The sequence below is a fragment of the Pagrus pagrus genome (assembly GCF_965226575.1).
Source record: "Pagrus pagrus genome assembly, chromosome: 2".
NCBI classification, from domain to species: domain Eukaryota; kingdom Metazoa; phylum Chordata; class Actinopteri; order Spariformes; family Sparidae; genus Pagrus; species Pagrus pagrus.
Genome location: NC_140186.1, coordinates 6,473,828 through 6,498,304, shown reverse-complemented (window position 1 = coordinate 6,498,304; position 24,477 = coordinate 6,473,828). Strand labels below are relative to the sequence as shown.

The 24,477-nt window shown below is 42.6% G+C and overlaps 1 protein-coding gene across 1 annotated transcript in view; it reads left to right on the top strand.

The window, feature by feature from the left end:
- Nucleotides 1-1,184: 1,184 nt before the first annotated feature.
- LOC311273016 (uncharacterized protein) overlaps nucleotides 1,185-24,477 on the top strand; it is a 31,083-nt gene continuing 7,790 nt past the window's right edge. The window contains exons 1-67 of the mRNA XM_084379855.1: nucleotides 1,185-1,286; nucleotides 4,391-4,488; nucleotides 5,720-5,747; nucleotides 5,907-5,943; nucleotides 7,175-7,297; nucleotides 7,524-7,723; nucleotides 7,795-7,898; nucleotides 8,217-8,329; nucleotides 8,617-8,847; nucleotides 9,001-9,075; nucleotides 9,179-9,420; nucleotides 9,996-10,077; nucleotides 10,187-10,330; nucleotides 10,443-10,645; nucleotides 10,729-10,838; nucleotides 11,186-11,304; nucleotides 11,393-11,569; nucleotides 11,664-11,695; nucleotides 11,918-12,015; nucleotides 12,141-12,163; nucleotides 12,268-12,289; nucleotides 12,388-12,415; nucleotides 12,503-12,581; nucleotides 12,672-12,818; nucleotides 12,924-13,129; nucleotides 13,446-13,540; nucleotides 13,655-13,767; nucleotides 13,855-14,031; nucleotides 14,115-14,146; nucleotides 14,243-14,340; nucleotides 14,553-14,575; nucleotides 14,670-14,691; nucleotides 14,789-14,816; nucleotides 14,907-14,991; nucleotides 15,103-15,249; nucleotides 15,326-15,537; nucleotides 15,648-15,751; nucleotides 15,946-16,058; nucleotides 16,146-16,322; nucleotides 16,407-16,438; nucleotides 16,535-16,632; nucleotides 16,843-16,865; nucleotides 16,952-16,973; nucleotides 17,071-17,098; nucleotides 17,189-17,273; nucleotides 17,392-17,538; nucleotides 17,615-17,826; nucleotides 17,937-18,040; nucleotides 18,503-18,621; nucleotides 18,713-18,868; nucleotides 19,024-19,241; nucleotides 19,339-19,424; nucleotides 19,603-19,739; nucleotides 19,831-19,956; nucleotides 20,043-20,233; nucleotides 20,322-20,410; nucleotides 21,295-21,422; nucleotides 21,533-21,660; nucleotides 21,837-21,954; nucleotides 22,087-22,305; nucleotides 22,411-22,581; nucleotides 23,020-23,169; nucleotides 23,266-23,330; nucleotides 23,473-23,602; nucleotides 23,765-23,850; nucleotides 23,934-24,063; nucleotides 24,262-24,452. Of these exons, the coding sequence (XP_084235981.1) occupies nucleotides 4,437-4,488; nucleotides 5,720-5,747; nucleotides 5,907-5,943; nucleotides 7,175-7,297; nucleotides 7,524-7,723; nucleotides 7,795-7,898; nucleotides 8,217-8,329; nucleotides 8,617-8,847; nucleotides 9,001-9,075; nucleotides 9,179-9,420; nucleotides 9,996-10,077; nucleotides 10,187-10,330; nucleotides 10,443-10,645; nucleotides 10,729-10,838; nucleotides 11,186-11,304; nucleotides 11,393-11,569; nucleotides 11,664-11,695; nucleotides 11,918-12,015; nucleotides 12,141-12,163; nucleotides 12,268-12,289; nucleotides 12,388-12,415; nucleotides 12,503-12,581; nucleotides 12,672-12,818; nucleotides 12,924-13,129; nucleotides 13,446-13,540; nucleotides 13,655-13,767; nucleotides 13,855-14,031; nucleotides 14,115-14,146; nucleotides 14,243-14,340; nucleotides 14,553-14,575; nucleotides 14,670-14,691; nucleotides 14,789-14,816; nucleotides 14,907-14,991; nucleotides 15,103-15,249; nucleotides 15,326-15,537; nucleotides 15,648-15,751; nucleotides 15,946-16,058; nucleotides 16,146-16,322; nucleotides 16,407-16,438; nucleotides 16,535-16,632; nucleotides 16,843-16,865; nucleotides 16,952-16,973; nucleotides 17,071-17,098; nucleotides 17,189-17,273; nucleotides 17,392-17,538; nucleotides 17,615-17,826; nucleotides 17,937-18,040; nucleotides 18,503-18,621; nucleotides 18,713-18,868; nucleotides 19,024-19,241; nucleotides 19,339-19,424; nucleotides 19,603-19,739; nucleotides 19,831-19,956; nucleotides 20,043-20,233; nucleotides 20,322-20,410; nucleotides 21,295-21,422; nucleotides 21,533-21,660; nucleotides 21,837-21,954; nucleotides 22,087-22,305; nucleotides 22,411-22,581; nucleotides 23,020-23,169; nucleotides 23,266-23,330; nucleotides 23,473-23,602; nucleotides 23,765-23,850; nucleotides 23,934-24,063; nucleotides 24,262-24,452 (7,490 nt within the window). The 5' untranslated portion in view covers nucleotides 1,185-1,286; nucleotides 4,391-4,436. The remainder of the gene's footprint in view (nucleotides 1,287-4,390; nucleotides 4,489-5,719; nucleotides 5,748-5,906; nucleotides 5,944-7,174; nucleotides 7,298-7,523; nucleotides 7,724-7,794; nucleotides 7,899-8,216; nucleotides 8,330-8,616; nucleotides 8,848-9,000; nucleotides 9,076-9,178; nucleotides 9,421-9,995; nucleotides 10,078-10,186; nucleotides 10,331-10,442; nucleotides 10,646-10,728; nucleotides 10,839-11,185; nucleotides 11,305-11,392; nucleotides 11,570-11,663; nucleotides 11,696-11,917; nucleotides 12,016-12,140; nucleotides 12,164-12,267; nucleotides 12,290-12,387; nucleotides 12,416-12,502; nucleotides 12,582-12,671; nucleotides 12,819-12,923; nucleotides 13,130-13,445; nucleotides 13,541-13,654; nucleotides 13,768-13,854; nucleotides 14,032-14,114; nucleotides 14,147-14,242; nucleotides 14,341-14,552; nucleotides 14,576-14,669; nucleotides 14,692-14,788; nucleotides 14,817-14,906; nucleotides 14,992-15,102; nucleotides 15,250-15,325; nucleotides 15,538-15,647; nucleotides 15,752-15,945; nucleotides 16,059-16,145; nucleotides 16,323-16,406; nucleotides 16,439-16,534; nucleotides 16,633-16,842; nucleotides 16,866-16,951; nucleotides 16,974-17,070; nucleotides 17,099-17,188; nucleotides 17,274-17,391; nucleotides 17,539-17,614; nucleotides 17,827-17,936; nucleotides 18,041-18,502; nucleotides 18,622-18,712; nucleotides 18,869-19,023; nucleotides 19,242-19,338; nucleotides 19,425-19,602; nucleotides 19,740-19,830; nucleotides 19,957-20,042; nucleotides 20,234-20,321; nucleotides 20,411-21,294; nucleotides 21,423-21,532; nucleotides 21,661-21,836; nucleotides 21,955-22,086; nucleotides 22,306-22,410; nucleotides 22,582-23,019; nucleotides 23,170-23,265; nucleotides 23,331-23,472; nucleotides 23,603-23,764; nucleotides 23,851-23,933; nucleotides 24,064-24,261; nucleotides 24,453-24,477) is intronic.

Here is a 24,477-nt window from a genome sequence, read left to right as displayed (position 1 = left end):
GAATAAACAAACCGACCTTAAAGGACAACACAGTTTCATGCTGTTTCACTTTGTTTATATGTGGCGGACCCTGCCACCTTTCTAGCTACCTGCCACCTACAGTACAGCTTGTTTATTCAGTTGTGGAAAAGATACACATTTCTGAGTTTGTATTATTACCTCATTGATATCATGAATAGTAAAATTCTGAGCCTTTTTAAAGAGTCATAATAAATCAGATCGTCTCTGACTGAAATACTGAATATCATGACGGTGCCAAAACCTGAGTTATGACAGTATGACATGTCTGTGGTGGTTGTGAACATAGTAGGATTTATACTTCCCCTTCATCAAATTATGAATAAACCTGAATATCTTGTTACCAATTTCCTTTTTTAAAGTCTATTTCTGCAGCTGTGCTTGTACTGTTACCCTTTATACAGAATGAATCACTTCCTATAACACTGATAACTTGAAGTCTCATGAGATTTTCAAACCAGATTAACCGGTTCATCTGTGTGTGCATGTCATGCTCTGTGAATGTGTGTGCCCGTGTGTGTGTGTGTTATGTCCATGTGTGTACACAGTTCACAGAGTAGCTTGTGTTCACTTTTTACAGTCCACATTTGGATTTTACAGAAACGTCCCGCTCATTTGCTTCTCTTCTCTTATTTTAGTCATTTTAAGCAAACAAACAGGCGATCCTGAAATAAATTGTGTGATTTTTTATGAAAATTTAAAACATTTAAAGCCTTGACAAAGATCTCTTGTTGGGGTTTACACATGACTAGTTTGGGTGTGGTATAACTTGTTTTCTGTTTTGTTTCCTTGCTCCTATTGATGCAACTTCTATGTTAATAATGTATCTGCACATTCTTGGACCTGCATGTCTTCTCTCCAGGTTGAACTCTATGTAACCGGTACAGAGTCTAAATTACTTTATTGTAGACAAAGCTAGAAGCTTATTTATACAAACACAAATACAAGGGAGGGGTAACCTGCTGAACATGATTTAGACGTAACTTTATACTTCTGTCTCTTCTATTTTCTGTCCTTTTTTTACACACACACACACACACACACACGCACAGATGTTCACATACATGAACAGGACACCCTTGAAGCAGAAGAGCCATTCTTGTCCTGCCCCTTTGGGTGTCAGCCATCGTCACCTGCGTTGTCGTCACGAGACAGTAGGTGACTTCAGCAGTTTGCTGGTGCACCTGTCTCTGCTGTCAGGAGAGAGTGAGAGTCAAACATTGGCACGTTACTGCACCTGAAGGACTCCAGCCACAAAACAATATCTGGTAAGAGATTCAGCTTTGATTTCAGGTCATGTCATTTCTATTATGCTGACACTCTCGCAGCTAACAGATCTCAGTTCGTCCTGATTGATTCTTATGTAAGAGAAAGAAAAAAGAGCGGTAGGACCTTGATAAATGTATTGTGTTTACTGGCATGTCAAGCAGTGATAGATGTATTCAGATAAGGTTGAGAATAAGTGAAGTTACATATCTGGATACCATAATCTGGTCTGTTTTGTTGTGTGAGTGTGTACCTCTGGCAACAACATGCTGTTTGGGGATTTGAGCTGTGGGAATAATGAACTGTGCCTCGTTAAACTGGTGCGTTCAAGCACGTATCGGTTAAGAAGAGGCATTCTCCATACAGAGTAACATCATCATCTCATAACTAGAGGGAATCCTGCGATGGGATGTCAGTTGTTATACCAAATCGTTGTGTATCGAGCACGTGTCATGAGAGAAGAGTTTGGTGAAACAGGTGAACTGTTGAAATATTCCCGTGTTTGACTTTAAACGTGGTCGAGTTCACCTGTTTCACCAAACTCACATCTGTCGTGTCAGATGTTCATGTGCACCGTACACACTGATGTGGTGTCACAAGTGACATGAGCTGATCACGAGATGGTCTCTGGTTTTACCTGAGGTCTGCTGTACAGTTTTGTGACAGTGTAGTCACAGCTGTAGTTCATCATTGTGAAGTTGATGTTCATTGTGTCATCGTTTATAAGATGACGATATGTTTTTCATAATTGCAAATTACGATTTTGACATCCATACGGGAAAAAACTGTTTTATTCACAATCATATCACTCATAAGTAAATTAACAATTACGATAAAATGAAACAACACTTTTCTTTTTTATATTTTTCATTTTATTTGTCAAAACTCTTTCAGTAAATGTTCTGCTTCTTCATTTAAAACTAAAAGGTAAATGAGCAGAGGGAATGTGTTTATTTTGTGTGTGTGGATATGTGACCTCATTCGACCAACCTTGTTGGACAAACAGTTTCAAGTGTTTTCACAGCATCTCTGTTGAGCTCAACCTTTGAAAATGGCAAATTAATCACAAAGAATATAAATAGTGTTTGTATTTCACCTGGCAGAGCGACCGGTGTGTGAGAGGAGGAGGACCGAGCCTGAACAAACACTTCCCCTTCAACAAATGACTTGTTGTAAACCATGAATGCATGTTGGAATATATGGCTGTGTGTGTCTGTGTGTGTGTGTGTGTGTGTGTGTGTGTTAAACAATTCACAGCTTTGCTAGCTATCAACCTATCAGGCATATCTATCCTCAGCCACCTACACTGCCTGATTTATGTCAGATCATAGATGTTTTATAGGAGTAGATCTTGGACCCAAAGACGGTGCCTTTTCAGTCCTGACGATTGCTCGCCTAAATAGTTTGTAGCTTCCAGGTTTACTTCCTGATTATGCCGCCCACCGAACATATGCAGAAGTGTTTGGTCCCACGAGTTCCTGCTTTGTTCATAGACGTCACATTTTCATGAATTTCTCTGCTTGAGGGTGTTTTTCAAATATGAAACCTCAATGGATCAAAATATCACAAATAACCTTGTTTGCAATGCATATTCTTTAAAAACTTTTAAAAGGTGGTCTGTAGGCTGCTGCATTACCTCGAGTATTATAAAAATAAGTTTATATATAAAAATGGAAGCTAGGCTAGCTTCGTATCCAGGTCATAGGTTACTTTCATGGTACAAACACTGTTACACTGATGTTGCTGGATGTCTGCAGGCTGTCTGAATAGGTAACTGCATACTGGAATTTTCCATTATGTTTACAAGTCGTTGCCAAGAAAAAAACATTAAGTGCCAAAGTCGCACCCCTTCCTGTTTCCCTCATGGGACCTCATTTAGGAAAACTTTGCATCGTCGTGAATGGAGAAAAACAAAACATTTCCTCTGATCCTGCTTGATTTGTGCCATGAACTACAAATATGATGTTTGTGAATTCAAAAGATATTTTTTCAAGTCAATAAAGTCGCAGTGTGTCGTGATTAAAGTGAAATATCATCTAGTTTTGTGTTAAAGCGCTCAGTGAACTACTGTACATCGTCTCACTCAACACCAACATGGCCGTCAAGTCGGCACAGAAAAGGTGCTACAAAAGATGAAAATCACAGTTAATCTGCTCATATTGACGACTGCAGTCATGTGAAAGGAGAGTTCATCAGTTCTGTGAGCTGCTAATATACGAGACGATGTCACTAACAAGACTGTTGGCTGTGTAGTCTTTATAATAATAATAAACCAGAAGGATTAATGCAGCTTTACATGTAAGGTTTGAGTCTTGGATAAGGTTAGGGCGATCCTAACGTTAACCAAGACCAAGAGGGTGATGAAACTTTGCAGTGTCATCTTACAGTAAGAGACACAAACAAGTGTGGGTGTGTGTGTCATCACATTACCACCACAGAAGATGAGAGATATGACAAATATCTAACCACACATCTTGAATTCCTGGGTTTGACTGATTTGCCTGCACAACAACTGGTGTACAATGAGATGCGTTCTTGACTTTTAAAACCAGAAACTTTACACACAATTTGTCAAAAGTCACGTACAGCGAAGAAATCAGCCACATATGAAGGCATTACCATAACTGTAAAACGTGGTACACTCTTTGCTACGGTGGCATTTTACAGAATATATGTTGAAACCAGGTTCGTGTGCTCGTTTTTCTTTGTTGTCATTGTCCGGAGTTGAATGGTGTAGAGTTTCAGCATTCTTTCCACAGAAGCCTCCATTGTTTCATCTTTGTACCATTAAGTTAAAGGTCTCTTTAGTCACAGACTGTACAATATCTAACCGCCACTCCCTGATTCCTATCTTCCACCAAACCCACGGGGATCAACCCTGCATTAGCTTTAGCAGCGGACAACAATGCTCGGACACAAACATTGGCCTGGTTCATTGACATTGATTAAGTAGTCATCACTTATCATGCTGTACTTGTAGTTGTACTCGTTCTCAAACCGAGATGATTGTTGATATAATGTCTGTGTTTTTTTTTAATGTGTCATTGAGTCCTTGTGATTTTTCCAAGTCACACTCATCACCTGCTTTCTCTGATTCCCTCCCCAGAGATTTTCATCACTGAGCCTCCTCCTCCCATGAGATCAATCACATCATGAGGTCACGCAACCTGTTCCTGCTGGTTTACCTACTGGGGAGCTGCTATGGTACGAGCAGAAACTGTCTTTTCTCTCTTTTTTAGGAAGCGCTTTAATCCTTCATTCTGTCTAATGGCAAGAAGGCGGGTGACTTCAGTGGTTGCAAAGAGAAGTTAGATAAGCTCATGAGTCTAGGTGCTGTATCGTAGTCAACTGGACTTGTTTCAGTTTCTTGAAGACGTCTCACCTCTCATCCAAGAGGCTTCTTCAGTTCTAACTAACTGGAGGGGAGTTGTGAGGCTTTCAAACTCTGTGTGGGAGTGTCCTTACAGAGGCGTTAGGGCCAGGGTTGCTGAGCCCAGGTGTGAATGGTGGTTAAGCTGTCTGGGGAGATAACTCAGTACAGTATTGTAGGTGGGTGATAAGTAACGTCTTAGGCCGCCTCCTCTGTTCAAAGACTGTTGTAACAGTTTGACATAGATGGATTCCTTTACTCCTCTTTCCTCATCTGGCTCCAAAAAACCAAGATGGTAAAGGCCATGGTGTCAAACTCGAGGCTTCAAAACACTTGTGGGTGTATTCGTCTGTGTCGTAGAGCTCCGTCATTGTCGAAAAACTATACACTGAAACACCAAATGCATAATAATCCACTGCCGAAAACAGTTCTCATATTAACTCCTGTTTGAGCAGCATTTGCAAAAAAATATATATATATTTGCTAACTTTATATTTTTGGTCCTAAAATGTAGATCTTCAGTAGGATAACGTTAGAAAGTATATAGAGAAAAAATATCGGGTGTTTGGTTCTTCTCACTAGTGAAGTACAAAAGACAGCAGCCTTATTTTTTAAAGGATAAAGATGGTATTATTCTAATGTATCTGTCTTCCCTACCCTGTCTGTAGTACTAGAAATAGTAATAGACTGTTTTTGAGGTACTTTTTTCTGCTGTGGATTCTGTGCAATGGTGGGATTGACTCAAAATAAATTATAGTGAAGGAACACATCACCCAGTCCAACATGGCGACATTCATGTGCCTCAATGTTTTCATTTGTTTTTTGGACAGGGGATATATTCATTGCAGATACAATTGAACTTTAAAGCTAAGAAGTCTCAATGACACCACAATCTTTCTCAAATTTAACGATTTGAACACCCAACAATCTTACAAAGTGTAATCCGTTGTAAAGGAGAGAAAAGATATCTCAAAATAAAATGTCTCGTGATAAAAAATGACCTTAATGTGTCCATATCTTCTGAACCCGTCAGCTCTGACTGTCGTCCTCTTCTTTTCCTCACAGGGGCATCAAATGAAACAACGAAAGATCCGTAAGTTGAAGTAACTCAGTGATAAAGGGCGCAAACATGCTTTTATTACAAATCCAGTGGAGCATATTTGTCATTTTCCACTTCACCCATTGTCATCGTAATGAACCGTGTTGTCTTTTGTCTCTCAAAACTTGTTTTGTTGCGTCACTGATGGAACAGAAATGTGCTCTGCACTACAAAAGAAAACTGTAATCAGGTGAGTGAAGCTGCCACACACATACTGTACCTGTGCACGTTTGAAAAAGACAACAACAAAAAAACTCTTTTTAAATTCAAGTTTTTTATGATAATGTTGATGAATTTGGATTCATAATCGTAATCAAATCCCTCAAATGCCATTGGAACAAACATTAAATCCTGATTTTATCTGGTCTGAAGACAATTTCTCAATTATTCAAGAAGACCAGGGGTGATATTTGTCGTTGTGAGTCGGCAGCATAACTACTGACTCGCCTTGACACCTTTGAAGTCACCGTCTCCTCGTGACTTCACCGTCTCAGGACTCTCGAATGACTCAAATGTACGATAGCAAAACTGCCAACATCACATACCAGCGGGATCAAGATTTCACATTGTTATCAGTTATATGAAACTGATAAAACCCTGAAAAACACGTCAGAGTTTATCACAACGTCTGGTAGTCCACAGCCACGGACTGCAAAATAAAAACACTGAATAATACATTTGCCTGCGGTGATTACAGATGTGGTGAAGCCCCTCACGGGTTACACTTTAATAGGTAGTGAGGCTCTTATAGGTTCTTATAAGATGCTTATTAACATTATTATGCATTTATAAAACTACTTAAGTGCTAATAATCGCACTTATAAGAGCCTAAGTACCTATTAACCAATGCTAATTACAAGGACATTAATATAATTACCTATTCATGTAAGGGATAATGCCCGACGAGGTGTCCATTATCAGGAAACGATGGACAACTTATTAATCAATAAGACGTGTGTCAGCTTTAAAAAGCATGGACTTCAAGACAACATCATGTACTTCTGTGTGAGCTTACAGAGGAACGAAGACACTGAACACTTGCTGAAATAGTAGACAGGTCTTCGTGATAGCTGACGTGTTTACCTGTCAAAGCAGGGAAAGCACAGGTGTGTTAAGTAACACTGAGATGACTCTGTGTCTGCCAAAAACAAACAAAAATATCTAGATGGCATTTGTTGTGTATCGGCCAGAGAAAATCCACGTTACATGCTGGGACACAGCCGAGTCAGACAGTCAGACAGTCAGCCACAGTTAGCCTTGGCTTCGTGAGAATTAACTATACATTACATTCCTGATGTCATGAACTCATCGCATCAAACCAGTTTGATCTGATAAAGAAAATTCAGCATGTCTTTGAAGTGAATCTTGCTGGTTGTCTCAAAACCATTTCACCAACTTTTCCATGTGTCGTTCGTTCCAAGGTGCCAGATTCAACCTCAGGCTTCCTCCGGTGTGTGGGATTGCCATCGACGGACACAGGGAAAGATCACATGCGGAGGCTGAAAGGCATGCTTGAAGCGACGATGGATGTGTACACCTTCATGGTACGGATGAGAGCTTAACAGCACATCGGGAATGTCCTCCAGCAGACAAGAAGGAATGTTGTCACAGATTCCAACCTGACCAGTTGGTGTTGTAATGTCTGTCGTGGAGTGACGCTCAGACGTTGACAAATCAGTGTTGTGGTGACTGTGTGAAGCTTTCTATCAAGCCTCTCTCATCCACCCCCTTTGTTTTTCCTTTTACACCCCTCCATCACTACAACCACAGAGGTCCAGCATGACAGGCGTGCCGCTTCTCAGCCTGCAGGGAGCGCTGGAATTAAACCCGGGAGCAGACCCTCTCCAGAACGAAGCTCTGGTCCACATGTGGATGGAGGTCAAGATGAAACCGCTGCTGAAATCTATCACCAAGCGCTTCCTGTCCTGCCTCAGCACCAAGAACTTCAGCTGCTCCACCTACCAGACTGTGTACGTCTCCGTCTGCCTGTCTCTGTTTCCTCTGTTGCGACAACTTCTCACCATCTGACCTCTTCCTGCAGGGTGAAGGAGCTCAGTCACCATTTCTCTGAGATGGATCCAGTCAGACAGAAGTGGATCTACACTTTCTTCATGTACCCCTTTCTGTCTGGAGTCAGAGTAGAAGGTAAAGCTTCCATGTGTTTAATTTGACTTTTTTAATTTACTGCTCCAGTGAAAAGAGTTGGGTCAGACGACGTCCACACATACTGACTTAGATCTTTAACTGGCGCAATAAAGTTTATTTTTGAGTCTCATTCCCAACCTGACGCTTTGGGGTTGTAGGAATTGGCGGCCACCATCCCAAACCGCCGGTATTTGACGAGTTGGGAATGAAAAATCTGTTTTTCTTACAAAAACGACCTTTAAGATTTTCAGATTTGTTAACATACAAGATTATTTCTCTACAGACTGAGTGTTTATGTGTTGTATTATCTCTGTACAGGCTGTGTGGAAAGGAACAAGACCAGTGAGGAGTGGCTGATGAAAAATTTTGGTGCCTTCAGAGCCATGGCCCGAATGAAGGACTTTTCAACGCTCAACATGGTCTTCAGTGGAGTGAGTTAACTTGAGCTTTTATTCAAAATGTATGAAGATTTAAAGGAATGGTTCACACAAAAAGTGTTTTTTTCCCTCTTACCTGTTGGGCTGTTGAAGGGTTTTAGAGATATCACCAGTAGAGATGTTTGCCGGGGTGCAGAAAGTGCCTCTGCAACAAAATATTTATTTTTGATTTTGGGGTGAACTGTCTCTTTACAACACAGTCCACCTCAGCGTGGGGATATTTTGTATTTAGTTTGAGTGACTCGGTGGTCGGCTGAGCTCCTCCTGCTCTTGGTCCACAGCTGGAGGTTCTCCACCTGCTGTCTCCGGCGCAGAAGGCCGAGCTGCTGATGAGGCCCGAGGTCGCAGGTTTAGACAACGGCACCCTGAACCTGGTCTTCCACAGTTTGTTGACGGGAGGCACTGGCCCTCCGCCTACAACAGGAGGCCCTGGATGGGGCCACAACTGGACGACCACCGAAAACCCTCTTAGCGTTCGCCCACCACAGCCCCCACACAACAGCTTCAAAGAGGTACTGTGATGTAGCATGGATGCAAAGTGTCTACTGTATATACGCCTTTAAGTTTGTCTTTGTCTTCATGGTTTCACAAACATATCCATTTTTTTTAGCAACATACTTGTGAGCGCTTGTTTGCAAACCTCATCTCCTTTGTCGCACTTACAGATTGCAAATGGTTTCATGATGGCTTTCAAACCTGTTGGGAGCTTCGTCCACGACTTTGTGTCGTTCACACGTGAGGTACAACATCATCTCAATCTCAGATACATAAACCGTCGTGCCGATGTGCGCACACAGTCCACCTGCCAGGAGAAATGACTCCTGACCCGCTCTGTTTCCCCAGAGGGACATTTCACAAATACGAAGCACCACTCTGACCCAGTTCCTGCTCAACTGGACTCTGGCTGAGCTGGCAGACATGTACCGACCGAACAACACGTCTGTGGTTCCAGAGGAGCAGGAGTTCGATGTGACGGATGTGGAGGATTGGTACAAGCAGGTGGTGATGCCGCTGTTACGGAGGTTCCTGCCGAATGAAGGGGCCATGCTGGATGAAAACATCAAACTCGCCTTCCACGAAGTGTTGTATGTAACGATAACGGTTTTTGAATTCAGATGAGTCAAGGACAAAGATCTATATGTTAAACTTCAAACTTAACGATGACTCAGTTCCAGCAAATACTTTGTCACCCAACTGCAGCTTAGTGTTGTTTTTTCAGCCTCTTCAAAGTCTCTGATAAAGTTACTGAGGCTACCAGTCCAGCACCAAACTACTAGCTAGTGAAGAAAGTAGACCATCTAACAGCTGAAGACCCTGATATTTCTCCAAAGAGCTGGTGGAGACCAAATGTAATGCAAATATATGAATATGTTTGCCTTCTAGTCTTTTTCAAAGTAGTCTAACAATATTTCTAGCCTTATAATTACATATTACACTGATATGAAGAGTTGTCAGGATACAAGATGCTGTATGAAATACTCTATAAAGCAGAAATGTGTTGCGTTGGGCGTCTGTCAGCTAGTTGTGCATCTATTTCCATTAGTGTTTAAAAATAAATGAATGCAGCTTTGGACAGTCTCACTCACTCTAACCCAAATCAGTGTGTTTGTTTCTATTCTAAAATAAGGTATTATAATGTCTTTGTCTTGTTTGTGTGCAGCTACCTGGACCACCGTATGGACAACGACACCTCTGAAGACATGGACGTCTGCAGCATCACTCTTGACAAGCGTCCTTGTGGGGTGAGGCTTCATTTAATGTTTGCAACTGAACTTCTCTCAACTTCTCCGTGTTGCCAAAAGTCTGGTTTCAACTCCTGCACACATCTTTTTTTTTTTTACCCCCTTCCAGCTCACAGACGCAGTGGAAAATGTGGCTAACGTCTTGCACTGCGCTGCTCGTACCAACCTGACAGTGTCTGAGGAGACGATCATGAGATTGATTGTAGAGCTGACGGGACGTCTGAACTCGCTGATGAAAGAGTTGTCCACAGCGGTGAGGATGTTAACGACTCCATCCATCCATCTTTCTATTTATCTATTCATCTTAAAACACTGAGACTTAGACACTTTTATTGAGTAAAACATTTTTCCTTTTCCTCCTGTAGAACTTCACCGAGGTGGCGTCTGACTTTAAGCAGATCTTCAGCGAGGCGGACTCTTCGCCTATGACCAAGGAGCACCTGAACGACCCGGACTTCATCAAACTCTGGTTTAAGGTCAAACTGATGCCCCTCCTGCCCGACGTACCCACAGGCCTCCTGTCCTGCCTCAGCACCAAGAACTTCACCTGCCCAGTTTACCAAACCATGTGAGTCCATGAGCAGATGTTATTTTCATCACACACACACTTCAAGGTGCATTTAATGTATTGTCTTTCTTTTCCTCGTGCAGCGTGGCAGACCTCAGTAGACACATGAGTTTCATGGATGTTGACCCGATGTACAGTCACAACATCTATGAGCACTTTATCTTTTCCTTCCTGCTGCATCACAACACATCTGGTACGTAAACTGTCAGCAGAAGTCGCAGCTTTTAAACAGAAATCAAAAGGACTGTGTCTTTTTCAGTTAAAGTGGCAATAGACAAGTTTCTTTATCTTATCATTATGAAGTAAACGTTGATTGCACAGTGTAACGGCCAAAGAATAATGACATCATTGGAGTTTAGATTGAATCATGAGTTGTGTATATAAAATTTAAATGTACTCGGGTGAGGTACAAGTACCTTAAATCTGCAGCTGAGTACATTTCCTTTGCTGCTTTACATCTTCAGATTCCTTTTACCACAATGTCAAGACAAAGGTTTAATACTTAATTTATTAAATCTACATTAAATGTTCATGTTTCAGATCCCGGCTGCGTGTCCTCAGCCAATCACAGCACAGAATGGCTGAAAGACAACTTTGGTTTCTTCTCAAGCTTTGCCTCCATCACCGACTTCTACATGCTCAACTCAAACTTCTCTGGAGTAAGTCCAGACAACCTGAAAAACTTCTGTCTGCACTGAAGCCTTGACTTGTTGTTAATCATCTCTTCTCTGTTGTTTTCCTGTGCAGCTGGAGGCTCTTCACCTCCTGACTCCCGACCAGACAGCAGAGATGCTGCTGCTGCCTCTTCCAGCTCCTCCTGAGAAAGACGTCGTCATCGACCGAGTGTTTGACTTCCTGCTGGAGGCACCTGAGGAGAGGAAGTTTGTGGCGGTCCTGCACTCTCTGGTCAAACTCGCGGAAAAGGTCATAGATTTTATTTAAGATTCAGTAACTTTAATGCTTTTGGAAAACTTTTAACTGTTCTGGGTGATTAATTGTTAATTATTCACATTTTCAGGTTGATCCACCGTGTGGTGACTACAAACAAATGTGAGTACTTTAGGGAGGTTTTATAACCACTGCATTGCTCATTAGTCCCATTGATTTATTTTGCTATTTTCTTTATATTAGGGCAGTTGACCTTTTTCACGGGAGACGTTTAAGCCCTTAAACGAAAGATGCTTTCATGTGGAGCAAGCGAACGAATCACTCTGCTGATGATATATTTGAATGTCTTACACTGCTAGGGTTCTCATATGTGTCTCTTTCCAGATTTGAGAGACTGTACGGAGCCGTGCCGTCTCTGCCACCAGACCTGGAACCGGTCATCTGGGCCGGCATAGACAACCTCAGTAACATCGCACCAGAGGGTCAGTCTCTGTCTCACACACACATGCAAACATACGGGATCACTACCTCCCTCATACCTAGTTTTTTATTATATGCACGCAGTAGTTAACTGAATATTTTTTATGTTTCTGTTCTATTTGTACAGAGTGTGTGCCAGAGAGCATCACGGTGAGATTTCTTTCTTCCAATTATTCTATTTTACCTGCATTTTGTAGCTTTCGTTTCAATTTTACTGACAAATTATTTTAATCTTCCCCTTAAAATGTTTACAGTGCCCAGTCACCTTGTACAATGGTAAGATCTCTTTGAAACATCGACGTGAAGTCTCATGTTATTTCTCATTACATTACTGTAAAAATCATCTGAGATTTTCTTCCTCTGCTGTTTGACAGGCACCAAAGTCTGCGGAGGAGTTAACAGGTATCTCATTTGTTATGATTTGTATCCAGATTTCCCAATAAATGTGTCAATACTCTCTGTACTGACATGCTTCATGTGTATTCACAGCTCTGCCCTGCACTACGACCTGAACACATCTACAGACGTTTCCTGCAACTTTACCTTGGAGACATATGCTTGTGCACAGGTTAATATCTAATTCAAAAGAGCCAAAGTCCAGTTGGAAATACAAAGATTTATTTTTCTACATGAACCACTTGCTGTCTCTCACATACAGCTGGAGAACTTCACAGCCAATCAGCTGGTGTCTCTCCTGAAGTGTAATCTGCCTGGAAACAGCAGCCAGTCCAAAATGCTGTGGAAGATGCTGCTGACCAAGTTATCCTTTGTCCTGGATCCAGCTCTGGACATCTTGGCTAACATGGTCACTAATTCCTCAACTTCTTTTCAGGATTATTAAAAGGAATAAATCAGAAAATCTCCTATTATTATAATCTCTAATGACTCAATCAACTGATCTGTCCTACAGTCCGTGGTTGTTCCTTCAGCCATGGAGGTTCTGGATGTGATCGGAGAGATCAGAGTGTCGCTGCTGACTGACGAGCAGTTCATGAACAGCAGTGTCATCATGAAGTGGTTCTCCGGACGTCTGAGCGGCTTGCTGCCGTCGGCTTCAGGAAGGTTTCTGCACTGTCTGATCCGCAGGAACCTCAGCTGTCACTCGTACCAGCAGATGTAAGTGATTGTCCACAGGTGCCCAACCTGACACGAGAGATCCTCTTTTCACAGCAACATGCATAGTTACGGCATGTCACAGTTTATATCCAGTCCATTGAACCCTGCTGTTGGTGGGACTGGAGGCATTTCTTCATCAGAAGTCATACGACGTAGATATGTTGGGGTTTAGTGTGTTCATCCATGCATCTCCCATAGACTTCAATACAGCTGTCGCCACAGTCTGGCACCAAAGCTACATGTAGATACAGTGTCATTTATCTTTCCTCTCATTACATACGAATATGTCTCATGCTTTCCTTCACTTTATTGTCAGACTGAAGGTTTTCAGCCACCGGTTTGACAGCATGACCTTAAAACAACAGCACGTGGTCCTCAAGGATTTTGTCCTCCGCTTCCTGTCGCACTCAGGTACTCGCTGCACCGTCCGATCGTCTTTTTCTCATATCTGTTTCATATTTTTGAACAAGGATGGACGTGAATAAGCATTTACATATATCTCTTTATCTTCATGACTTGGTCCAGGTCCAGACTGTGTGTCCAACAACAGTGCAGAGTGGCTGATGAAGAATCTGGGTCCGTTCTCGCAGTTCTTCTCCCTCAAAGAGCTGCTTCACCTCAACCCACAGTTTAACCCTGTAAGGTTTCAGTCCTGCTAACATCAAGGCTTTAGAAAAACAGTACCTTTAATTTTCACTTGTTTTTGTTCCTGTTCTTCCATTTAGCTGGAGGTCCTACGACTCCTGACTCCAAATCAGACTGCAGAGCTGCTGGTGTCGACTCTTCCTACTCTCCCAGACAAAGACATCCTCATAGATAAGATCTTTGATCACCTGACTGAGTCTCCTGACCAGAGGAAATTCCCAGAGTTCCTGTCCAGCCTCACCATGTTGCCCCAGCTGGTAAAAAGAGAAACACGATTCCTCTTAATAAAAATTCACACTTTGCACTGTTTGTTGATCATCTGTGTTTTCTGTATTTGAAGGGAAACCTCTCCTGTGCAACATTCAGAACACTGTAAGTTCATGTTTACTTTACATTATATATAAATATGTTTTTATAAGTATACGAAAGACAAATTTGTGATATTAATCCCACATGTTGCTGTTCTAGGTTTAACAGACTGGACTTGGCCATGACGAATGTTTCTCTTGATGTAGTGTCATCCATCACATACAGCAAGATGGCTTTATCCAGGCACATACCACCGGGTGAGGAGAACAGGCTATAAGATACTAATGACATTTATAATATTAAAATAATATATTTACTCTTTTTGTGTAAGACTTTTATCTTAAGGAGCTTCAAGGTTGAAAAAAAAAACCCCAAGATGTTGTTGATGTTGCAGCTGCACCTTCAACGTTTTAATGTGTATTTTCCACAATATAACAAAAACTAACCATATCTTTTACTTTTGTTATAGGTTGCATCATTTACAGCGGAGAGGTAATTAAATGTGATTTTTACATTTGTTCTTCTGATTAGTTTCATAATTAGTTTAATGACAGATGACTCATAACTCTCTTTATCTCCCCCTCAGTGCACTGTTACCATGACAAACGGTAAGTTGTCTCACTGCTCCAACAGGTTCATTTTGAAATAATTCAATATTTGAACGCCAATAATCACCACAAATTCATTCATTCCTATTTTACACAGAAACAGACATTTGTATTGGAGTGAACAGGTAAGATTTATAAACCACGCTCTGTTAAAAATGTTTGTGATTAACTGTGGATAAATGTTTGATGTTTCCTGTTTTATTTTGAAACGACAGCACGATGCTGCAGCTCCACCTGGACAGCAGACGGATGAGCGGAAGTTTCTGTAACTTTTCTGTTGAGGAATTCGCTTGTGCCTCGGTGAGACACCAAAACATCTACAGCTGTCCTAAAACTGCTGACTTGTGAGACTGTTTCTCAGGAACATTTTCTGATCTCACCCTGTTGTCTGTCTGCTCTGTCATCACTCAGCTGTCCGGGCTGAAAGCAGAGGATCTGGCTGTGTTGTTGACATGTAATCGCACCTCCAACTCCAACAGCTCCAGACCCGTTTGGAAGCTTCTCCTCTCCAAAGCCTCACGTGTGCTGGATGAAGCTCTGGATCTTCTTACCAACAAGGTGTGAATCAGCAGCACTCCTCACTTTTCTCATTCCTGATCAGATCTAGACACTGTGGGTGTTTTTTTCCTTGCAGACTCTGGACCCCAGAAATCCTGCAGCGATGATGATTTTGGACGCTATACGAGAAATCCGATTGGATACATTCGGCACGGCCAGCCTCAATAATCCCGCCCTCATCCAGCTGTGGTTCAACCGACGGCTTCTTCCATTCCTGCCCGCTGTTTCTCCTGACTTCCTGTCATGTCTCACCACGAAGGGTTTGAACTGCAGGACCTACCAGCAGATGTACGCTCAGTTATTCACTGTCACCTCAGTGCATATTTAAGTCTGTCTCTGGTTGTTGTCGTATTGTATTGTGCATATAACACAACCCTTTGTTTTGTTTCTGAGCTCAGTGTGCAGGTTTTGAGCCGTGTCCAGCCGCACATGACGCTCTCCAGGCAGATGTTTGTCTACACACACTTCATAAAGGCTTTCCTGACCAGGCAAAACACCACAGGTACGAATGTCGACATCAGTGAGTACAATTATTTTTTGGCAGAAGGGAGAAAAGGCTGAAAACAAAACCAGAGACCTACAAAGAAATAAAGTACAACCAAAAGCAAAGTACTCAAATCTGTTTCATATTTTTGAACATGGATGGACGTGAATAAGCGTTTACATCTATCTCTTTATCTTCATGACTTGGTGCAGGTCCAGACTGTGTGTCCAACAACAGTGCAGAGTGGCTGATGAAGAATCTGGGTCCGTTCTCGCAGTTCTTCTCCCTCAAAGAGCTGCTTCACCTCAACCCACAATTTAACCCTGTAAGGTTTCAGTCCTGCTAACATCAAGGCTTTAGAAAACCAGTACCTTTAATTTTCACTTGTTTTTGTTCCTGCTCTTCCATTTAGCTGGAGGTCCTACGACTCCTGACTCCAAATCAGACAGCAGAGCTGCTGGTGTCGACTCTTCCTACTCTCCCAGACAAAGACATCCTCATAGATAAGATCTTTGATCACCTGACTGAGTCTCCTGACCAGAGGAAATTCACAGAGTTCCTGTCCAGCCTCACCATGTTGCCCCAGCTGGTAAAAAGAGAAACACGATTCCTCTTTATTAAAAATTCACACTTTGCACTGTTTGTTGATCATCTGTGTTTTCTGTATTTGAAGGGAAACCTCTCCTGTGCAACATTCAGAACACTGTAAGTTCATGTTTACTTTAGATTATCTATAAATATGTTTTAATAAGTATACGACAGACAAATTTGTGATATTAATCCCACATGTTGCTGTTCCAGGTTTAACAGACTGGACTTGGCCATGACGAATGTTTCTCTTGATGTAGTGTCATCCATCACATACAGCAAGATGGCTTTATCCAGGCACATACCACCGGGTGAGGAGAACAGGCTATAAGATACTAATGACATTTATAATATTAAAATAATATATTTACTCTTTTTGTGTAAGACTTTTATCTTAAGGAGCTTCAAGGTTGAAAAAAAAAAACAAGATGTTGTCGATGTTGCAGCTGCACCTTCAACGTTTTAATGTGCATTTTCCAAAATGTAACAAAAACTAATCATATCTTTTACTTTTATTATAGGTTGCATCATTTACAGCGGAGAGGTAATTAAATGTGATTTGTTCTTCTGATTAGTTTCATAATTAGTTTTATGACAGACGACTCATAACTCTCTTTATCTCCCCCTCAGTGCACTGTTACCATGACAAACGGTAAGTTGTCTCACTGCTCCAACAGGTTCATTTTGAAATAATTCAATATTTGAACGCCAATAATCACCACAAATTCATTCATTCCTATTTTACACAGAAACAGACATTTGTATTGGAGTGAACAGGTAAGATTTATAAACCACGCTCTGCTAAATTTATTTGTGATTAACTGTGGATAAATGTTTGATGTTTCCTGTTTTATTTTGAAACTACAGCACGATGCTGCAGCTCCACCTGGACAGCAGACGGATGAGCGGAAGTTTCTGTAACTTTTCTGTTGAGGAATTTGCTTGTGCCTCGGTGAGACACCAAAACATCTCTGATCTACAGCTGTCCTAAAACTGCTGACTTGTGAAGCTGTTTCTCAGGATCATTTTCTGACCTCACCCTGTTGTCGTTCTGCTCTGTCATCACTCAGCTGTCCGGGCTGAAAGCAGAGGATCTGGCTGTGTTGTTGACATGTAATCGCACCTCCAACTCCAACAGCTCCAGACCCGTCTGGAAGCTTCTCCTCTCCAAAGCCTCACGTGTGCTGGATGAAGCTCTGGATCTTCTTACCAACAAGGTGTGAATCAGCAACACTCCTCTCTTTACTCATTCCTGATCAGATCTAGACACGGTGGTTGTTTTTTTCCTTGCAGACTCTGGACCCCAGAAATCCTGCAACGATGATGATTTTGGATGCTATACGAGAAATCCGATTGGATACATTCGGCACGGCCAGCCTCAATAATCCCGCCCTCATCCAGCTGTGGTTCAACCGACGGCTTCTTCCATTCCTGCCTGCTGTTTCTCCTGACTTCCTGTCATGTCTCACCACGAAGGGTTTGAACTGCAGGACCTACCAGCAGATGTACGCTCAGTTATTCACTGTCACCTCAGTGCATATTTAAGTCTGTCTCTGGTTGTTGTCGTATTGTATTGTGCATATAACACAACCCTTTATTTTATTTCTGAGCTCAGTGTGCAGGTTTTGAGCCGTGTCCAGCCGCACATGACGCTCTCCAGGCAGATGTTTGTCTACACACACTTCATAAAGGCTTTCCTGACCAGGCAGAACACCACAGGTACGAATGTCGACAGCAGTGAGTACATTTATTTTTTGGCAGAAGGGAGAAAAGGCTGAAAACAAAACCAGAGACCTACAAAGAAATAAAGTACAACCAAAAGCAAAGTACAAATAAAAAGCTAAGTTCAAACCAGGATTGACATGGGTAATAAAAACCAGAGAGACACGACGCAGGAGCAGGACGGGACGGGAAACCGAACAAACAAACTGACAAAGACAGCAGGGGAACACAGGGAATCACACAAAGGGAGGACATGGAAAGCAAAATATGAAACATGAGGGAAAAACTTCAAAATAAAACAGGAAATAGCAAAACCACAAATCCAAACTATAACGACCTCCCACCTCTGCATCCTTACAGATATGTAGTCTTTGCAGTAATGAAGGGTGAATGCATTGAGCAGGATGGAAATTCACATTTCTTTATGGTTACCAAGCTATTGTGTTTGTTGTGGTTCAGACATCAGCTGCAGCTCGAACACAACCAACAGTGGAGACTGGCTGCAGAAGAACTTGGGAGGTTTCTCCGCCCTCGTGTCCTTCCGGGACCTGCGGATGCTCTACTCCAACTTCTCCGGGGTACTTCCTGTTACATCCTCTCCTCGTTTATTATGTTTGTTTGTTTGCTTGTTTCTGTTGTTTTGTCTCATCTGTGTTGTCGTACTCGCAGATCGAAGCCTTACCACAGCTGACAGTCAGACAGCTGGCAGAGATGTCCGCCACGCCTGGACAGCTCAAATCTCCTGCCCAGGTTGACATGGTGATGAAACACGTCCCCAACGAACACCTCTCAGCCTTCTTCGATGACTTCTCACCTGCTATAATCGTGAGCGGTCATTAAACACCTGTTTTTTAAATCATATCTTGTGAAACAGTATTTTATTCAGCGCAGATATCATTTATCTACTTTTATGGGGTAGAAGGTATCAAAATTCAGAGGTTCACCGTGAATCTATCCTTATCCTTTCTCTTTTTCCGCAGGATCATCAAAACACGTTCCCCTCTGTGGTGAGGTCGGCCATGTTGCAAGTCGTGTTTAATCGCGCAAACCTCTCAGACACCTCGACAGTAGGTGATTCAGACGCGTTGCTGTGGCTCCACAACCGGCTGCGCCCCCTGCTGGTCGACCTGTCACCAGACCACGTTACGCCGTTCTTCGGCATTCTGGCAGGAAGAAACTGCAGCATCGGGCTGCAGGGGTAAGGGAGTCCTGGAAAATGTAGTAACTTTTTGTTAATCTTTGCCGCGTACGGCATTCCTCACAAATGTCACACGTCGATTTATTTTCTGTTTCAGAGTCGATGACCTGAATTCAACAATCTCCTCGCTCAGTGAAGTCACACAGAAAGAAATCCACAGTCACATCGTTCAGTCTCTCAGAGGTAAAGAAAAGCGTGTGACAAAATAAAACTACTGTAATCACATCACTTTTTCTTGTAATCATTTAAAAATAAGTCACCAGGATGCAGAAATCTTTGAAATCTCAACTGTGGCCTTCACTTTAACTCAGCAGATCAAAGTTTGATTGACAGGTGATCTCTTACTCTCCTTTTTTTCCAGGACCGGTCCCTCTCAAGTGCTACGGTGACAACGACAACCGCAGTTTCTACGCCTTCATGGAGAGCTCATTCCTGGGATTCCAGTTCCCCAACCTGACCACCTTCATCTCCCTCATGCCTCACAACAGGACGCATCAGGTAAAAGAGAGGGTTGAAAGAAAGTTAGCGAGGGTTCGTTTGGATGAGAGGAGGTAGAGGATGACTTACTGAATGTTTGCTGTTCCTCTAGCTGGTGAACTCCATGCCCCTGTCACATCTCGGGGATTTTCTTCGGCGTCCCGACGTTGTCGACAACGATGCAGAGCTCTGCGTGATCTTCAACGACTACATCCAGACACCTGTGTTCCTCGAGACTGTATGTACTACCACTCGCAAAAACACACACTAAAAAATGCGAGCACGTCGATGATGTAAAAACATTTCTGTGTATATTCACTACAGGAGTCTCTCCCGGCGGTGGTGCGGCGGCCCACACTGCCTTGCGTCTGGCCCATGGCTCTCAGCAGCTCCAGCAGGTCAGAGGTCAACGCCTGGTTTGACCGACGCCTTCAGGGCTACTTGGTGTTCCTCAGTAAGACGCTGATCGGCTCCAATGTGACACAAAACGCCTCCTGCCTGGCCTTCCAGAAGCTGTATGTATGGTTTACACGACATGATATGCTCATTTTGTGAGAAATAATAATTATATTATAATAATTCTGGTTTAATTTTGTTTTTCAGCGTTTCAGTTCTTGGTGAATACAACTACACCGCTGCAGACTTTACGAGGCAAGACTTCTTCAACACCATCAGGGCCTACCTTACCTCAGGTCAGTCCTCTGAGTAACACACACCCAGTCGCGGATTTAAGAAATTTGGGGCCCAAGGCAAAGGCAGGCATGGGGCCCTCTGAAATGAGAAGACAACACACAAAACAACAGGTCAATTATACAGATACAGTACATACATTTTAACAGAATACACATGTATTATTTGTTTTACCTTATTCTGAAAACAAACACACACAAAACACAGTATAAGGCTCTGACCCAGTGGTGAAGTGTAAGTATATTTACTCAAGTGCTGAGTAGACATATTAAGATTTCATGCAACTTCAATTTTGTCTGCTCCGCTGTATCTCAGAGGCAAATACTGCACTTTCTACTCCACTACTGTACATCATTTACGTTGCTGGTTACATATTTCAAACCCTTCCTGCCCAGTGAAAACCACGTACCCTCAAAATGATGATTTAATGCTAATATTTGTGATAAACTGAAAGAGTCTTCCTTTGTGGGGTGACTTCTTAAGCCAAAACGCTTTAAAACATCGTCTTGGGCCAGCTGGAAAATACATCATGACAAGACTTCAGTGAAGTTAGTTTTAAGTTGGATATTCGACATTCGCAAGCCACTCCAACATTTCAAGTGCACCCGTATTGCAGACTTTACGGTAAACACATGGAGAAGACGGCGTATCTCATGCAGCCAGTGTAGTTACATGATCCCCCACTGATTTTGAGTCAATTGATCACATGACCTGGAAGCTATTGAGCTAGAATGCTAGTATTTACATACAAAAGTTAATAAAAAGGGATGATATCAAGTGAGGCTCAAAGGGCTAGTATAGGGCTCTCTGTTGATTTGTTCCCCTTTCTTTCTTTATCTTCTCTTCCTCAATCCTCTATGTAAATATGTGTAATTTGTCGTTGTAGCGACCGTGCCGAGGTGTTACAGCCAGTCCGACCCAGACCTGAACTCCACAGCCTGGTTTGCTGAGTACATCGGCCTTTTCGTGCCTTTCCTCACTCTGGAGGACCTTCAGACATTTGGCTCTGCACAGGTACTGAACATTATTTGGGGAATCACGAGATACAGGTTTCGCTCACTAAGATTTAAACAGTTAAAGATATATAAGGATTGATAATGTAACACCCACCGTTTCTTCTGCAGGATATCCAGGTGTTCACAGTGAACCCTCTCAACATCGCCCTCCTCAACCACTCCTTCTTACCTGCCAACCTCACCAACTACTACACTGAGCTCATTTATCAGCAGGACAGCAACTTCAATCCCTTACTGTGAGTCTAAACCTTTAAAATGTCTTCTACCTTTCAGTGAGTACTATAACTTTTCATACATTTTGCAGATAACTTTTTCTTAAGGATCTGAATACTTCTCCCACCACCACGTACGTGAACGATACTGCACTATTTGTGTGTAACCGATTCTTCTCTCTCTCTCTTTTTCTCTGCAGTATTCCTCTGTTGTGGCGGTGTGTCGTTCCCGGTCCAGCTTACCTCCAGCTGAATGCAGAACAAAGTGAAATAGTTCTGTACAACCTGACCACTCTGTGTACAGACCTGGACCCACAGGTAATCAAAACACACACTTATACACACTTTCGGTTGATGTCTACATTTTTTCACAAGCAGACAGATCTGTCAATCAGAAAAAAAAAATGTAATTACAACTGACAAAGTTTATTTGACCTTTTTCCTCTGTAGGTTTCTGCAGCTCTGGCGAGTAACTTTGGTAACAGCATTGACGCCACGGTCATTTCTGCCCTCGGCAGCCAAAGCACCGGCATATCCACCGGCCAGATCGGGATGATAAGGCCTCAGGACCTGCTCGCTGCCATCGGCACTCTCAGCAGTGTGAGTGGCTGGAGCGAAGGTCAGGCCAGGGCCATCGTCCAGTCTCTGATGTCTTCAGGGCTAATGCAGGTAGCTGCTGTCTGTCGGTTGAGCCATAAGATTTGATTTGAGATGCCGTGGTTGTGTCTGTGAGTCCAAAGCGGTCTCACAGTTGCTCTGCTTCCGTTCCACCAGATCAACAACGCGTCAGCGTTGCTCATGCTGGGCTCTCTGGTCACGGGAGTTTCTGCAACGACGTTCAGCAGCATCAGCGGCTCCCAGCTGATTACTGCATCCCGAAATCCTTCATTTGTGACGCACATGATATCCGCTCCTCAGATCGTCCAGCAGACCTTCGTTACTCAGGTAAAACAGCTTTATTTGTCTATTTATTAAGATTTTATTGTAACACTATTATTTTATTTGGACATTATAAAGTTGCAGTTCATAATCTCTCTACTCACATCAGACAACCGCTTTTTAATCACAGCTGAAAACTTTCCAGTAACCAGTAATGGCTAAAAATGAAATCCTCTTAGCTTGGCTGTGAAATTGCCTTTATTAATTTTTTTATGTTTTAAGTTATTTAATATATAATAAATGATTTAAATGTTATTTATCTGTGCACCAAAATATTGGAGTATGTAGGACATCTCACCTGTGCTTCTGAATTGTAAACCCTTTCTGTTTTGCTGTATTTTTACCCTCTAAAGCAAATTGAATTGCATTAATGTTTGCTTGCCACCGTACGTCAGTGATACTCAGTGTGACTCATTTAACATACTTTTCCACATCCTCACTCAGATCACATCAGTGAACAGCAACAGTGAGACGATCATCGAGAACGTTCCAGATGAACTGGCCACTGCGATCCCTCGCGCTCTGCTGCTGGGCTTCTCAAGTAGCAGCACTGTCATCACCAGACTCAACAAGAAGAGATGGAGACGGCAGCAGGTGAGAGGATGCAGCACTGAAACACACACTCTTTGTCCTGAACACAGCCTCTGGACTGTACGTCGTTACACTCGATGTATTCATTTTTTTTTTTAGGTTGAGTTGTTCTTCGATGTGGTGGCAGTGGAAACTGCAACTGCAGCACTGGGAAGTCCAAACAAGTGAGTTCTGGAGGATGTTTCAATAAAGCAAAGAGTTTAAACGTAACCAGTCAGGTGGGTCTCAATATGTACAGAAGATAAAGTGTGTTTCTGTGTGTGTGTGTGTGTGTGTGTGTGTGTGTGTGTGTGTGTGTGTGTGTAGTTTGTCATCATCAGTGCTGCAAGGGTTCACATGCACCAGAGTGAGGACCATTAAAAGGGTTCAGATCAAGAGGCTGATCAGAGCCTGTCGGAGGAGAGGCAGCAACAGGGTCAAACTGGTGGAGACACAGGTGAGGAAGCATTTTACTGAGTGTGGCCTAGACAAAAAAAATGCTTACTTTTTTGACATTTGTCCAACTCAACATCTTCTCACCTGAACATCACTGCTGAGTGGAGCAATAACAGAAGTGTACGCAGAACTGACAACGGTTTTATGCTCGTCTCACCGACAGCTGACCTGCATGTACAACTACATCAGAGTAGAAGCAGATGCCACCAGCTTCGGACTTTATCCTCCTGACATGCTGCTGTACTACGAGTGAGTTTTGAGTTATTTGCGTTGGACTGAAGTTAGAAACTATCAGAGCAGTTTTTCTAAGTCAAGTCTCTCCGTCCCTCCAGTTACTCCCTGGTGCCACAGGCCAGCTGCAGGTCCTATTTTGAACAGCTGGCGGATGCGGACTTCTCCGTCTTCTCCTCCGCCCTCAGCTACAGACGGGACGATCTGTTTACTAATTGCAGGAGCTGCCTGGTGAGTCAAACAACCATACATGCATCTCAAACTGACATTTATACAACTGTTCTATCCTGGGGAGGTCATTGATATATGATGCAATAAGACTGAACTTGATTTAACTATTAAAAGTAAATGTCAGATGCTTACGTCTTCTGTTCTCGTGATATTCTGATCTGTAATTAATTTCTGCTCGTACTTGTTTTATTCACTAAGGGTATAACAAACACAAGTTTGACTGAGGATAACGTATCAGTGATGGGAAACATGTGCTGCACTCTGGACGGGTCGTACATCGAGGACTCCCACCCCTCCATCTTGGAAAAACTCATGAACTGCCCAGACCTCACCAACGCTCAAGCAGCTGCTGTTGAAGTTCTACTGCAGAGCGGGAAAACACAATACGGGTACTGTATGTCGTCGTAGTATCGG